The sequence below is a fragment of the Pongo pygmaeus genome, chromosome 2, assembly GCF_028885625.2.
Source record: "Pongo pygmaeus isolate AG05252 chromosome 2, NHGRI_mPonPyg2-v2.0_pri, whole genome shotgun sequence".
Lineage (NCBI taxonomy): Eukaryota > Metazoa > Chordata > Mammalia > Primates > Hominidae > Pongo > Pongo pygmaeus.
This window is the reverse complement of record NC_085930.1, coordinates 101,250,936-101,267,612: the sequence shown is the minus strand read 5'-3', so window position 1 is coordinate 101,267,612 and position 16,677 is coordinate 101,250,936. Positions and strand designations below refer to the sequence as shown.

Here is a 16,677-nt window from a genome sequence, read left to right as displayed (position 1 = left end):
GCGAGCCACTACACCCGGCTTTAAAAGTGTTCTTTTAAGTTTCAGGAAGTACAAATCATAAATACAATTAGTTGTTTCCTTTTTCCACTCCCCACTCTGAATTGAAGACTTTTCATACTCAGTCCCAAGTCCTTCAAAAGTGCTAATGGCTTGCTTCCGGCATTCCTTCAGTCAAAACAATGTAATTAACATTACTAACATTATATAAAAATATTTAAACTAAAGTAACTATGGTCAAAGCAGAAGTAGTCACAAAGATTCCATGAACTATTTAACAAAGGAAATCATGACCTTAACTTCCTAAAAAGAAGGCTTGCTTACCGTCTATTTTGTTAGAGCTGTAAACAACTGTGTTTGCCGCATGAGTGTATCTGATGAGGTCCACACCATATTTCTTACTGTACAGGGTTCTCTTTGGTCTGATAAGAAAATAGAGACAGAAAATCATGAACATTCTCCATCATCAAAATCTGGGATCTCCACATAAAGAGAAGCACTTGAATGATGTGGCAAAGGTGAGGATTTTTGTAAGTTCTAACACTGGAAAGAAACTTCTTCTTCCAAAAGGGAAAAAACAACGCTCAAGCAACAGCCATCTGAAGAAGCTTTCCACCTTAGAACACCTAATGGCAAGGTTAGGTAGGAAGTAAAAGTAAATCTGGGGATTCAATTCAGTCTTTACTACAATGTTCAAAAGCTTTGAGAAATAATACAGTCATGTGCCATGTGATGACATTTTTATCAACAACAGACAGCACATAGGGTAATGGTCTCCTAAGATTATAATGGAGCTGCCCTCTACAACCGATGTTTCATTTTTTAAATCCCTTAAACTGTTTTACGGTACCTTTTCTATGTTTAGATACACAAACACTTAACGCTATAATTGCCTACAGTATTCAGTACTGTAAAATGCTGTACAGGTTTGTAGCCTAGGAGCAATGGGCCATACCAAACAGCCTAAGTGTGTACAGATTATACCGTCAGGTTTGTGTAAGTACACTCTATGATGCTGGTGCAACAAAAACTCACGTGATGATCCCCATCTAAGTGATGCATGGCTGTACATCTACTTGGGAAGAAAGGCACACAAAACAAGTCCTAACTTACAACAAAGAGGGATATGAGAATATGTCAAACCCAAGAGGCCAAACTTTTCTTAAGACATCCATTTAGAAAGAAGCTCTGTTTTTTTGTTTTTTTCAAGACAGCAGTGATTTCTCAAAACTGAAACCAGATGCAAAACTGCTTGCCTTTGCTAATGTAACCTGTTCTTGCAGAAGACATCCATCCTTCCTGTCCTACAGGTCAAAAGCACTTGCTGAGCCTTTTAGAAGGCAAGCCTAACTTTCTCTAGCAAAACCAGTTAAATAGTTCCTTTGCTTTTACTTTAATGCAAAATCACACATTTCTGGCCACAAGGTGGTGGCTCACATCAGTAATCACAGCACTTTGGGAGGCTGAGCCAGGCAAATCACCTGTAGTCAGAAGTTCGAGAGCGGCCCAACATGGTGAAACCCCGTCTCTACTAAAAACACAAAAATTAGCCGGGTGTGGTGGCACACACTTGTAATCCCAGCTACTCGAGAGGCTGAGGCAGGAGAATTCCTTGAACCCAGGAGGCAGAGGTTGCAGTAAGCCAAGACTGTGCCACTGCAATACAGCCTCTGCAACAGAGTGAGACTCCACCTCAAAAACAAACAGACAAAAAATCACACATTTCCAAGCTAGAGGTTACCAACCTCCATTTGTTGAAGTTCCTTAAATGTCTCCATTTACAGAACCTTGAAGAGCAAGATTAAAACTGGTCTCAGCAGAACCTTTAACCAAAAACTCTAACACAGACTGGTTAAGTTAGAAAAACTGTAGGCCGGGCGTGGTGGCTCACGCCTATAATCCCAGCAGTTTGGGAGGCCGAGGAGGGTGGATCACCTGAGGTCAGGAGTTTGAGACCAGCCTGGCCAACATGGCGAAACGCCATCTCTACTAAAAATACAAAAATTAGCCAGGCGTGGTAGCCCACGCCTATAGTCCCAGCTACTCGGGAGGCTGAGGCACAAGAATCGCTTGAGCCTGGGAGGCAGAGATTGTAGTGAGCTGAGATCGTGCCACTGCACTCTAGCCTGGGCAACAGAGCAAGACTCCATCTCAAAAAAAAAAAAAAAAAAAAAAACCAAAAAATAAAAATTTGAGACTTAAATATCTATGTAAATCTAGATTTAAATGCTAAAATAACTCTTCAATACGACCAATTGAAAAAACAGGAAAGCCTTTAATATAATGTCCTACATTTAGTTCTTTAGAAAGATTTCATAAATCCTGTACCAATATTAACCAAGAGTTCCAATTTATGAAAAGGAAAGCTAACCCTCTCAATGTAAAATCCTCTCAGAATCTAGATGCTAAACAATCACATGACTCAAGCAGTCTTTAAGAAGTCAGTTATTTGCACTTTCAATTTTTGTTAAATTGAGGCCAAGGGCTTCCCTACATGAAACCCATTTCCAAAAGACTTCTCATTACAAATACACTGGATTTTCCACATTCTTACCTTTACTAAAATAATACTTCACTCCTAAAAATATCAGCAAAGGCTACTTTGCCAAGTCCACTGTCTGGGGTTCTGATGTGGGGTTACTGTGTGGTAACCAGTGAGGGAGTCTGAGTGTGTGGCTGTATACTTACTCTCTAGATAGTTAACTTTGCTTCTACCAGTTGAAGAAGTTTATATCAGTTATTTCATCCCACCTACAATAGCAAAGACAGAACCTGGCCGGGCGCAGTGGCTCACACCTGTAATCTCAGGCTTTGGGAAGCCAAGGCGGGTGGATCACCTGAGGTCAGGAGTCTGAGACCAGCCTGGCTAAGAGGGTGAAATCCCATCTCTACTAAAAATTAAAAAAATTAGCCAGGTGTGGTGGTGGGCACCTGTAATCCCAGTTACTCGGGAGGCTGAGGTAGGAGAATCACTGGAACCCGGGAGGTAGAGGTTGCATTGAGCCAAGATCGCGCCATTGTACTCCGACCTGGGCAACAAGAGCGAAACTCCGTCTTAAAAAAAAAAAAAAGACAGAACATGAAGAGCCAACTCTAACTTGCCAAGTTGAAAGGGAATAGTATAAGGAAAATTTCTGGTTCCACTTAGATCTGGTCTATTTGTCTCAAATTTATCAAAAACAGTAACCTGAGATTTTTTTTCCTGATAACAGAAATCTATTGCCTCATTTCATTTCCCAATTTGATTTTTATTATTTTTATGTTTTTGAGACATTCTCGCTCTGTTACCCTGGCTGGAGTGCAGTGGCACGATCTTGGTTCACTGCAACCTCTGCATCCCCCGTTCAAGCAATTCTCCCTGCCTCAGCCTCCTGAGTAGCTGGGATTACAGGCCCCCGCCACCAGGCTCAGCTAATTTTTGTATTTTTCTGTAGAGACAGGGTTTCACCACATTGGCCAAGTTGGTTTTGAACTCCTGACCCAGGCGATCCGCCCGCCTCGGCCTCCCAAAGTGCTGGGATTACAAGTGTGAGCCACCACACCTGGACTCATTTCCTAATTTGAAAGCAAGATTATACTGTACTGCATCCATGTGGGTCTTACAAAATACATGCACAGCATTTTTCAAATATTTTGGTAAGCTTCCTTCCTCAAACTGTAATTCTGGTGATCAAGCATCAACAAGGAAAATAATATTAACCTTTTGCTTTGAGTAATTTGCTTTACCTACCACAAACAATATCCTTTATACTCTTCCAAATTGAAATATCATTCAATGGGCGAACTCCATTGTAAAGAAAACTTAAATGACCAGTAAACTGGAAAATACTAAGCACACAAAATCTTGCTTTAGCCATTTTCAAACTCCCAAATTCTAACATTAGGGTCATCTAATAAAGATACTATGCCTTTGGCCGGTCACATTAGCTAACACCTGTAAACCCAGCACTTTGGGAGGCCTAGGTGAGAGGATCGCTTGAGTTCAGGAGTTTGAGACCAGCCTGGGCAATCTGGTGAGAACTTGTCTCCACTAAAAATAAAAATAGCCAAGTAAGTTGGCGAGTGCTTGTAGGCCCAACTACTTCGGAGATTGAGGTGGGAAGATCACTTGAGCCCAGAAGATGAAGTCTTTAGTGAGCTATAACCATGCTATTGCACTCCAGCCTGAGCAACAGGGGAAGACCTTTGTCTTAAAAAAAACAAACAAACAAAAAAACCAGGGCCGGGTGCGGAGGCTCACATATGTAATCCCAGCACTCTGGGAGGTCGAGGTGGGCGGATCACTTGAGGTAAGACGTTGAGACCAACATGGCCAACATTGTGAAACCCCATTTCTACTAAAAATACAAAAATTAGCGGGCACACTGATGGGTGCCTGTAATCCCAGCTACTCGGGAGGCTGAGGCATGAGAATCGCTTGAATCGCTTGAACCCAGGAGCGAGGTTGCAGCAGTGAGCCAAGATTACGCCACTGCACTCCAGCCTAGGAAAGAGTGACGCCGTCTCAAAAACAAAACAAAACAAAACAAAACAAACAAACAAACAAAAAAACAAAGGCCAGGCGCAGTGGCTCATGCCTGTAATCCCAGCACTTTGGGAGGCCGAGGCGGTGGATCACCTGAGGTCGGGAGTTCGAGACCAGCCTGACCAACACGGAGAAATCCTGCATCTACTGAAAATACAAAATTAGCCAGGCGTGGTGGCGCATGCCTGTAATCCCAGCTACTCAGGAGGCTGAGGCAGGAGAATCGCTTGAACTCGGGAGGCGGAGGTTGCAGTGAGCCGAGATGGAGCCACTGCACTCCAGCCTGGGCAACAAGAGCGAAAGTCCGTATCAAAAAAAAAAAAAAAAGATACAATACCATGCCTTCCAAGGAAATACTTCTTTTCTTTTGAGGTTGGTTTGACCTATACTAGTGACAAAATTTTTCATCATATTATTGCCTAGAATGGAAACTAAAGAGGTTGTCTAATATCCAAAGAAGTAATCTGACCAATGTCACATACCTAGTCACAGGCCAAACTAGAACCCAGTTTCCTCCTAACTACCAGGCCACTCCTTCACCACAGATAATGAAACAAGGTCACAATTAATTGATCAGAGAAAACTCAAAAGAGCATGCCCTGTAGTATTGTATCAATACTAAATTTCCTAATTTGGATAACTGTGCTCCGGTTACGTAAGAATGTCTTTGTGCTTAGAAAATCCATGTTGAGCCGAGCGTGGTGGCTCACACCTGTAATCCCAGCACTTTGGGAGGCCGAGGTGGGTAATCACGAGATCAGGAGTTCAAGACCAGCCTGACCAACGTGGTGAAACCCTGCCTCTACTAAAAACACAAAAATTAGCCCGGCATGGTGGCACATACCTGTAATCCCAGCTACTCAGGAGGCTGAGGCAGGAGAATCGCTTGAACCCAGGAGCTGGAGGTTACAGTGAGCCAAGATCACGCCACTGCACTCCAGCCTGGGCGACTGAGCGAGACTCCATCTCAAAAAAGAAAGCAAATCCATATTGAAGTGTTTAGGGATAAAGGGGCTTGATACCTCCAACTCTAAGGGTGGGGGGAGGCACACAGTACATATAAATATTTACCTACAGTGATGAAGCAAATGCAGAAAATGTAACCAGTTATTGAATCATATGGGAGTTCTTTGAAACACTGTTGTAACTTTGTTAGTTTGTAATTATGTAAAAATGCTACATGAGTAAATAAACTGCCTTATGTCACAAAACTAGCATTTTACTTTTAACAAGACAGGATTATTTGGCCAGGCGCAGCAGCTCATGCCTGTAATCCTAGCACTTTGGGAGGCCTAGGCGGGTGGATCACTTGAGGTCAGGCGTTCAAGACCAGCCTGGGCAACATGGTGAAACCCCGTCTCTACTAAAAATACAAAAGTTAGGGCATGGTGGCAGGCACCTGTAATCCCAGATATTTGTGAGGCTGAGGCAAGAGAATCGCTTGAACCCGGGAGGCAGAGGTTGCACTCCAGCCTGGGCGTCGGAGAGAGACTCCATCCCCCACACCCCCCTCCCAAAAAAAAAAAGAAAGACAGGACTTCATGTCAAGGTCATCCTTCCCGAATCAAAATTATGCCAAATTTGGGGACAAACTGCAAAGAAATGCTATAACCACCTTCATTTCCTTTAAATGAGGATATACATCTCCATCCTCAGGTTCTGGGAAGAGGTTCTAATGTGTGCATAAGCACTATACATTTCATGCAAGCCAGCTTCAAATTACTCCGTCAGGACCCCACAATGCTGACCCTACTACCACACCTTTAAATGTTACTTCCTCTTCTAAACTGATTCAAGTGACCAGACCAGGACAGAAATCTATCTACTCAATGAGTAACACTGACTCAAATAACTAAGTATTTGTCCAGCTAACAATTCCCTCTTCCTTAAGACCACCACTGCAGACCACTCTGCCATATACTGCAGGCAGATCCAGAACCAGTTACATAATACTTTCTCACAGCCCCAGTGGGAAAAAAATTGGGGGGATACCATTATAGCTCAGTCCAAACTAGCATTACTTCAGATAATCAAATTCACAAATGAAGAGATTATGTTCCAAAACAAAGACACCAGTTAAAAAAAAAAAAAAAAAAAAAAAAAAAAGGCAAAAGGAACAGCTGGAGAAGGTAGAGAAAAACCCAAGATCTCAAAAAAAAAAAAATAATAATAATAATAATAATAAGATCTGTTACTAGGTAACAAAATCAAGTCTGAAAAAACCAGGGGCCACCGAATTAAACCAAACATCAGCAAGCCTTCTTGGGGAAGGTGGCTAAGGGTAAAACGAATTTAATCTAAACTAGTTTTGGCTCCAAGGAGCTGCAAGTCCACAGGCGTGCGGTGAGGGGGGCTGACAAGGACTCGCAGGGAAAAAGGCAAAGTGCTGTGCTTAGATTTTGCAAAAAGATGCAGGTATGGTGGGTCTCCAGATGACTTGTGGCAACATAAAAGTTTCATGATCAGCATTGGAATTCAAAGTGGACCAAAAAATATAATAGAAAAAAAAAGTATGAAAGGAAACCTGAAATTGTTCTACGATGCTTGCTTTGTTTTAACGGAAGCTCACATTCAGGTCAGGATGGGACGACCAAGTTCGTTTGTGTGTGGCAAAAAGGAAGTTTTAGATGTTGCTGAAAAGTTCACTTATGAACGTGGGCACCAAGTCCGAATGAGTAAGAGAAAGGCTAGGAGCAGGAAGAAAAAGCAAGGGGGCTCAAAGAGGCACAACAAATAAATCCTGACAGCTAAGAACTGCAACCCACGCGGTCTGACGGTAGAAAGGCCGCGGGAAGCTGAGGAGCAGGGGATGGGCGGAGTGCCAGGGCGGAATCGAGGTCACAGTGGAGAGAGCACAAGAGAGAGCTGACGCTGCCGAAGGAGGCAGAAAAGCAGCCCCTGCAGTCCTGCGTGGAGGCCGGAGCAGACCAGCACCTTTGACAGCCTGAGGAGCTGAAAACGATACCTGCTGGGCCCAGGGTGGGCGGACCTGGCGTTTAAAGGTCAAGGTCAAGGTGGGGTTTGGCAAGTGATGCATAGCGCTCAAAGGAGACCGAAGACATACAAATAATAATATTATAAAATTATGACTATCGTTATCTTTTTTTTTTTAAGAAGAAAAAATAAAAGGTCTCCTGGACGGCTGCGGGGTGGAGGCGGCCCTGGCAGGAACGCGTGCAAAATAGGCTGGGGGCTGAAGTCGGGACGGAGGGCAGGCCGAGGGACCTGTGCTGGGCCACCGGAGGGAGGGAGGCACTGAGATTCGGGCCCAGGGCCTCCGCCGCACTCACTTGCCCTCCTGGCAGTCATAGAGCACGATGGAGTCGTCGTCGCTACTCGAGATGACCGTCTCGCCGTTTGGGCTGAAATCGAAGCAGTTAATCTTGTCCGAGTTTTCGCGGAACACCTTAGCGACGCGGAAGCTCCGCAGCACGCTGTCGGTCAGCTTCATGGCGGCGGCTGGGGAAGGCAGCGGCGGCGCAGGGCCGGGGCGGGGCCCGGCGGCGAGCGGGCGGGCTGCCTAGGGGCCAACCCAGGCGGAGCGGGCGCCGCGCCGGCGGCTAGCGAGAAGTCGGCCAACAGTTAGGCCGCCTCCTCCTCTTCCTCCTGCTTGGTCGAGGGTCTTCTGCCTGGACTGTGGAGCCTCGCCGACCGTTCGTCCTCACAACCACCTCACGGACAACCAGCGCGTCGCCGGCTCATTGTGTCCGCCATTTTGGGGCGACAGGCAGAAGCTGAGGGCGAGGAGCCTTAGCCGCGGCGCACGCCGGGAAAGGGGGCGGGGCGGGAACGGCGGCGCGAGGCTGGGAGGCGGGGTGGTGACGTCAGCGCGGCCGCGGCGGAGTGTAGTGGCAGGGCCGGCTGCTGGCAGGGAGCAGCCGAGACTTGCAGGGCCTTCCCCGGGAGTTGGAAGGTTGCGGGTGCCTTGGGAGCCGGGGGCCCTCGCGCGGGATTGCAACCCCCGCGAAGACTCTGGCGCCTCCTGCAGGCGCCCCGATCGCAGGCCGCGTGGGAGGGGGTACTGCAGGGTCGGGTACGCCGCTGGAGGCCGGTTTTGGGGGTGACTCAGGTGAGCCGCTCGCAGGCAGGCTTGACCGCTAGTCCACCGCAGCGCCCGCTTAGACAGCTTCGACCTCTTTACTTTTTTTTTTTTTTTTGAGCTGGAGTCTCTCGCTCAGGCGCGCGCCACCACGCCCAGCTAATTTTGTATTTTTGGTAGAGATGGGGTTTCACCATGTTGGCCAGGCTGATCTCGAACTCCTGACCTCACCCGCACCCGGCCTGGTGTTCTTAATCGAGGTAGACTTTAGGTACAGTAAAAATCAGCCTTTTTAGGCCGGGCGCGGTGGCTCACGCCTTTAAACCCACCACTTTGGGAGGCCGAGGCGGGATGATCGCTTGAGCTCAGGAGTTGAGACCAGCCTGGCCAACATGACAAAACCCCACCTCTACTAAAATACAAAAAATTAGCCGGGCATGATGGCGCGGCTGAGGCACGAGAATTGAGAAAGGCGGAGGCTGCAGTGAGCCGAAATCGTGCCACTGCATTCCAGCCTGGGCGACAGAGCAGACGGTCTCCCCCCAAAAATTAGCCTTTTTAGTGGCTAGTTTTATGTTCTGACACCCATACACAGTCATGCAGTCACCACCACATTCAAGATTTGGAAGAGCTGCACTATCCTGTTTGTAGTCAACAGGATTATTTTAAAGGTTCTATCATATAAGTGATTCTTTGCCTTAAAAGAAAGTTTCTCTCTAACAAAGGAAAGCAGTATTTGAACAGAAAATAGGAACCAAGCTTCCTAACCTTAACTTTCTGGGCAAGGGGTTAAACTCAATGCCAACCTATGTGGCTTCACAGATCTATCTTGTGTGAAGCTCCTCAAAAGGTTAATTGCCTGGGGTTTCCAACAGTGGAGATGGGGATTATTTATTTTTGCTTTCTTTAGCTAAAGAGAAACAAAAACGAGGAAAGGCTGTGAGACATTTCAGCCGCTATTAGGAAGGTGTGATATCCAGAGACCTGTGCAATGGTAAAAAACAAAATGGAAACCCTGGGACAGTTGGGGTCTTTCTAGAAAGAACTAGAGGCTGTATCCCAACCCCCTGGGTAAAAGGAGAGCCAGGATCCTTATACATAAAGAGAAGTTGTTCTCTAAGGGAAGAGGCAAGTTCCTGGCTAAGTCTGGGGTATAATTGCCTCCTGACAAAGAGCAGAGCTTCTGGCTACAGTTTGTTCTGGGGTCTGGAAAAAGCCGGTTTGAGTGAAACCTGAATAGATGGCAACTTTCCAAACTGCACAGCAATGGAAGAAAAACCCTCCATGTCCCAGATCACTTGCTCTGCTTCCCTGTAATTCCTGTGCCTTTATTTCAGAAGCTAGAAAGTCTGATACAGCATCTGCTTCGAATAGTTTAGAAGGCAACAAGGACAGATCGAGTGCCGTGTTCTAGAACTGTCGGGAAGTGAACACGCCCAGTAAGATGATGCCATATTTTGGTCCATGTTAATCTACAAAAATAACCACAGAAACAGCTGTAATCTACTGAATGCTGCCAGCCAAAAGAAATCTTTGCAGGGTATTTTTCAAGTATTGTACTTCCTATACCTTTTCCAGATTTCACCGTTAAGACCAAACCTTCCTCCCAAGACTTGACTTTCTGCATTATTTTTGGAATGCAGTCTTTTTTTTTCCCCCATTTTTAAGAGGGTCTTCAAATCCTCATCCTGTTTCACATTCTTACTGTTTCCAATTCCTAGACTGGTTCCCTGCCCTATTATAGTGGGGCTCTCCTGGCTTCCAGCCCAACAGCATGGTTGCCTTAAAGGATGGACTTTAGGCCAGTATGGTGGCACTTTGGGAGGCTGAGGTGGGTAGATCACAAGGTCGGGAGTTCAAAACCAGCCTGGCCAAAATGGTGAAACCCTGTCTCTATTAAAAGTACAAAAGTTAGCTGGGCACCATGGCGGGCGCCTGTAATCCCAGCTACTTGGGAGGCTGAGGCAGGAGAATCGCTTGAACCCGGGAGGCAGAGGTTGTAGTGAGCTGAGATTGCACCACTGCACTGGGCATTAGAGCAAGACTCTGTCTCAAAAAAAAAAAAAAAAAAAAGGACTTTAAAAAGTGACACAGAAAGCTGGCTCCAGTGGATGGGTGGATGGAGAGAAAGCTGCAGTCAGGAGTGAATCAGATGGCCTTTAAAAGAGCATCAGACTTAATTTTTTATATTTCCTTTTATTTGTAGTCATTCTTTTACTTGTCACGTATTCATTGCCAAAAAACTAAAAAATACCAATAATAAAAACAGCATCCAGAGATAGCCACTCTTACAATCTTTTATTATAGTGAAATATATATAACATGAAATTTACCATTTTGATGTAGAACCTTTCCGATTTTTTCATATATATATATATATATGTATATATACACGTACGTATATATATATATATATATTTTTTTTTTTTTTTTTTTTTCCTGCTCTGTCACCCAGACTGGAGTGCAGTGGTGTGCTCTCAGCTCACTGTAACCTCCACCTCCTGGGTTCAAGTGATTCTCCTGCCTCAGCCTCCTATAGATGCCCGCCACCACGCCCAGCTAATTTTTGTATTTTTAGTACAGACGAGGTTTTATCATGTTGGCCTGGCTGGTCTTGAACTGCTGACCTCAGGTGATCTGCCTGCCTCAGCCTCCCAAAGTGCTGGGATTACAGGCATGAGCCACCACACCCAGCCAATCCCTGAAATATATTTTTATTGGGTTCATAATATATTGTTTATAAGTTTACCTATACTATGAACATATTCCAGGTCAATAAATATCGATACAATCATTTTGAATGGATACAAACTATTCTAGTATATGGCTGTAAAGTAATTTTGCTTCCCATTTTGTCCAGAGCCCAGCCAGAGCTCAGTATGGATTAACTGAATAAATGAATTTATCCAAAGGATTCCAGATACTTGATTGGCCCATTTATTAAATTTTTCTATTTCATGCTGCACAATTGGAATGGAAACTGTCCTAAACAATGTATCCTCACACAGAGCTCCTTTTGAATTCTAATTCATTGAGATAAATTTCTGTGCTCCAGTGCCCAGTAGCAGGGCTTCTCTAGAGACTGACTAACTTCTTACACAACCCTTGTAATAACTAGAATCAGGTGACTCTCTTCTTTGGGACAGTTGCATGTATGTAAGTGTGAGAGTGTGTGTGTGTGTCAGTGCTTACACAGCCCTTGGAATAACTAGAATCAGGTGACTCTCTTCTTTGGGATAGCTGAGTGTGTGTGTGTGTGAGCTTAACTGGCAAAGAAGAAAAGCAGAACACTGGAACACAAAATGCCTGGTGAGGTGTTTGAGCCCCAGCACCGGGAAGTGGTCGCCTCACAGGTTGGCAAAAAGAATTTACTGACAACAGTATAGGTTTGAAAAAGGAAAATTTCTTAGAAAGAGCGCTGCAGAAGAGTGCAGCAGGGCACCCCAGCGAGAGGACTGAGGGCCTTGGTAGATTTTCCTTAGGTGTATTTATGGACCTTCAGGCAGGAGCTTAGGGTTGTAAAATTAGTTTCAGCATGACATTCCAGAGATGCCTAGAAATTTTAGTTACTTATAAAAGTTGAAAGAGGCCTGGAACCAGATGCCCACTTTAGATACTAGGAAAGTTTAATTACTTCTAATTTCCCCAGATAAGGAGTTTTGCCTCTGGATGGCCTGTTGGATGGTCACCAGGTGGTCTTTGCTCCCTTCTAAATTCCTCAGATAAGGGCCAGGCACAGTGGCTCATGCCTGTAATCCCAGCACTCTGGGAGGCCAAGGTGGGTGAATCACTTGAGGTCAGGAGTCTGAGACCAGCTTGGGCAACGTGGTGAAACTGCGTCTCTACCAAAAAATACAAAAATTAGCCAAGCATGATGGTGTGCGCCTGTAGTCCCAGCTACTCGGGAGGCTGAGGCAGGAGGATTGCTTGAACCCGGGAGGCGGAGGTTGCAGAGTCGAGATCGCACTCCTGCCTGGGCGATAGAGTGAAACTCTGTCTCAAAAAAAAAAAAAGAAAGAAAAAAATAAATATTACAAGGATGAAGTAAGCCATTTTTATTTAGAGAGAATATAAGTGTGTGCATGGAAAATCTTGTGGGATATACATGAATATTACTAGAAATAATAAATAAATTTAGTTACTAATGTATGTCCACTTCTACTGGAATTACTCAGAGAGGTCCTGAGACTCCAGGACCCTGCAGCCTGGGTAAAAAGAGGGTATCTTTCCCTGGCAGCAGGACCAACTACCCAATTTGTGGGGCCCCTTGTTAAAAAATTGCTAAGAATCTCAAGATGGCAACAACAGAATATTAAACGAAGTGCAGGGTCCTTCTGACTATACAAATCACACACCCATGAAGCTGGCTCAACCCAGGACTAGTACAGCAACAACACTGAGCCTTTCTACATGCACTGGAAACATACTGTGATGAAGACTCTGAAGTTCTGAGAGGTTAACTTTCTCAGGGTCACTTAACCAGTAAGCACTAAAGTCTGGATTCACACTCTGCTTCAGCACTGGAAAGCTTGTGTTCTGTTTCCAGGGCAAAGGACAAGCAATCATTCACATTTAACAAAGACCACTGTCAGTAAACAATACCTTCTTAGTCTGGAAGGAAAGGATGGAATCTTCCCAGATAAGCCTTGACTGCTCAGAGCCAGGAGGAACTGCCTAGAGTCTCAGGGCCAAGGCCACTGTCTCTAAAACTACAGCACTGTTTCCTAAGGCTTAAAAACTTTCCCAAACAATCCAACATACACAGATTTAGTGGCCTCTCATCAGTGCTTGCCTAGAGTCATAGCTGAACTGCTTCCTAGTGCTTTGTTTTACTCTCCCCAACTCCTCCTTCCAAGAAAAATAGCTTTAAGATGTTTTATTTTTTTTTATTTTTATTTTTTTGAGACAGAGTCTCACTCTGTCACCCAGGCTGGAAGGCAGTGGTGTGATCTCGGCTCACTGCAACCTCTACCTCCTGGGTTCAAGCAATTCTCCCACCTCAGCCTCCCGAGTAGCTGGGATTACAGGCGCATGACACCACATCTGGCTAATTTTTTGTTGTTGTTGTTTTTGTATTTTTAGTAGAAACGGAGTTTTGCCATGTTGGCCAGGCCAGTCTCGAACTCCTGACCTCAAGTGATCCGCCCACCTCGGCCTCCTAGCTTTAAGGTGTTTTACAGCCCTTACATAGGACTCAGCTCCACTTTACCCTGCCTCCAACACAGCTGACCTTCCCTCCCACGGAGTAACCCTGCAAGCCCAGGCTGGGCACTGTGGCTTACACCTATAGTCCCAGCACTTTCAGAGGCTGGGGCAGGAGAACTGCTTGAGCCCAGGAGTTTGAGACCAGCTTGGGCAACAAAGCAAGACCCTGTCTCCACAAAAAATTAGCCAGGCATGGTGGTCTGCACCTGTAGTCTCAGCTACTTGAGAGGCTGAGGCAGGAGGATTGCTACAACCCAAGAGCTTGAGGGTACAGTGAGCTGTAATCACCACTGTTCTCCAGCCTGGGCGACAGTGCGAGACTTTGTCTCCTAAAAACAAAAAAAAATTAAAATTAAAAGTACCACTTCTTACCTATCCCAGCAGCTAAAGCATTTGGCCCACACAGAAGGCACTGAGGAAATGTCTTGAATTATGTCTGAGGAAGGAATAAACGCATGGAAGGAATATAGCTGACTATAACCAAGAAAAAACAATAAAATTTTCAGTATTTACAATCTCTCCCACATTGAAGAGGGCAATTCCACCTAAGGATGCCTTTGTTTTGATGATGTGGTGGGAAATCATTTAGGAGAAGGAATACAAAGTCTCATATTTTAAAAGGAAAAATCCAGGGAGAAGGACGGGTGTGGTGGTTCACACCTGTAATCCCAGCACTTTGGGAGACAGAGGCAGGAAGATGGTTTGAGTGCAGAAGTTTGAGACCAGCCTGGGCAACATGGCAAAACCACTTCTCTACAAAAAATATAAAGAATTAGCTGGGTGTGGTGGTGCATGCCTGTGGTCCCAGCTACTTGGGAGACTGAAGTGGGAGGATCACTTGAGCCTGGGAGGTGGAGGTTGCAATAATCCAAGATGATGCCACTGAACTCCAACCTGGGTGACAGAGTGAGACCCTGTCTCAAATAAATATATACATATATAAGAAAAAGAAAAATCCAGGGAGAGAGCTGGAAATGGGGGCCAGAGGAAGGGAAAGGTTCATGACAAGAGCACAGCATGGTTTGGAGACCTATGGAGAGATGTAGCAACTGCCAAAGGGAGCAGGTAGGGGGTGTGAAAAGAAAAGAAAATTTCAGGACATTCTCAATTTGTAATGTGAAGGAGAAAAGTTAAGCCCTGGAAACTGAGCAGGCATTGCTTTTTTTTTTCTTCTCTGATGCATGACTGCTGCTTCCTGACCTTTGTGTTGAAATGTTATACATTAACCAGGCTCCCTATTCCTCATTCAGACTTAGACTAGATGATGTGGGAGACAGAGACCTTTGTGATTGTTGTCTCTTTACAATAGAATGTTAAGCAAACTCCTTCCAGTATAATCAACAGTAGCCAACCAAATCTTGTATTTATGTTAGCCTTTTTTTGGAAAATGTAATTCTGGTCAGCACCCCTGTTTTTGGCTATATAAACAATCTTTTTTTTTTTTTTTTGAGACGGAGTCTCGCTTTGTCACCCAGGCTGGAGGGCAGTCGCGCAATCTCGGTTCACTGCAACCTCCCACGTTCAAGCGATCCTCCTGCCTCAGCATCCCCAGTAGCTGGGATTACAGGCACACGCCACCATGCCTGGCTAATTTTTGTATTTTTAGTAGAGACAGGGTTTCGCCATGTTGGCCAGGCTAGTCTTGAACTCCTGACCTCAGGTGATCCACCCGCCTCAGCCTCCCAAAGTGCTAGGATTACAGGTGTGAGCCACTGTGCCCGGCCCATGCCCAGCTAATTTTTGTATTTTTAGTAGAGACGGGGTTTCACCATATTGGTTAGGCCGGTCTCGAACTCCTGACTTCAAATGATCCCACTTGCCTCAGCCTCCCAAAGTACTGGGATTGCAGGCATGAACCACTGCACCTGGCCCAAAAACACATTTCTAATGTCAACCTAAAAATCATCAAAAGGTTCGAGATCCAGTTAAAAGAATTTATTCAAGCATAAAGTGTGAAGGCAGCCATCCGGGGAAACACAGACACCAAGCAGTGGCAATTAGTGTTCGCCAGCATGGGGAAAGGTGAAGATTGTTTATATAGGCCGGGCGCCTGTAATTGTTTATACGCCTGTAATCCCAGCACTTTGGGAGGCCAAGGGCGGTGGATCACAAGATCAGGAGTTCGAGACCAGCCTGGCCAACATGGTGAAACTCTGCCTCTACTAAAAATACAAAAATTAGCTGGACGTGGTGGCGGGTGCCTGTAGTCCCAGCTATTCGGGAGGCTGAGGCAGGAGAATTGCTTGAACCTGGGAGGAGGAGGTTGCAGTGAGCCGACATCATGCCCAGGCTGCAGTGCAGTGGCAGTGAGCTGAGATTGTGCCATTGCAGTCCAGCCTGGGTGACAGAGCAAGACTCTACCTCAAAACCAAGAGAAAGAAATGTGTTTTTGTTTGTTGGTTTTTTTTTTTGAGACAGGGGCCCAGGCTGGAGTGCAGTGGCGTGATCCAGGTTCACTGCAGCCTCTACCTCCCAGGCTCAGGTGATCCTCCCATCTCAGCCTCCCGTGTAGCTGGGACTACAGGAGCACGCCACCACACCTGGCTCTTTTTTTTTTTTTTTTTTTTTGGTAGGGATAAGTTTCGCCATGTTCCCAGGCTGGTCTCGCATTCCTAGGCTCAAGCGATCCGCCCACCTTGACCTCCCCAATGTTGGGATTACAGGCGTGAAACACTGCGCCTTGCCAAGAAACATGTTTCAATAAAATTGTTAGGAAATCAAGTGTGTGATTTGTGATGCAACTCTCTCCTCTATCTCCCTAAGAAAACATCAGTAAAAACAGTGAACTGTTTTGTATTTTTGGAGTCTGATCAGGACTCATCTTATGAATGTGGGAAGGCATCCAGCCAGCTCAGGGTGGCCCAGGATGAGAGCAGGGACAGCGAGGTAGGCCCAGAGTCATTAGCGTTTA

The 16,677-nt window shown here is 45.5% G+C and overlaps 1 protein-coding gene across 2 annotated transcripts in view; it reads right to left on the bottom strand.

Annotated features, from left to right (window-relative positions):
- Positions 1–16,677, bottom strand: part of WDR82 (WD repeat domain 82) — a 33,736-nt gene that overhangs the window by 16,063 nt on the left and 996 nt on the right. Inside the window, exons 1-2 of one of the 2 annotated variants that reach the window (XM_054483748.2) lie at positions 7,813–8,311; positions 322–419 (exon numbers count right to left, since the gene is read on the bottom strand). In XM_054483748.2, the coding sequence (XP_054339723.1) occupies positions 322–419; positions 7,813–7,973 (259 nt within the window). In that variant the 5' untranslated portion in view covers positions 7,974–8,311. Of the gene's footprint in view, positions 1–321; positions 420–7,812; positions 8,312–16,677 lie in introns of those variants that run through there. The other variant, XM_054483749.2, reaches the window with a different exon arrangement.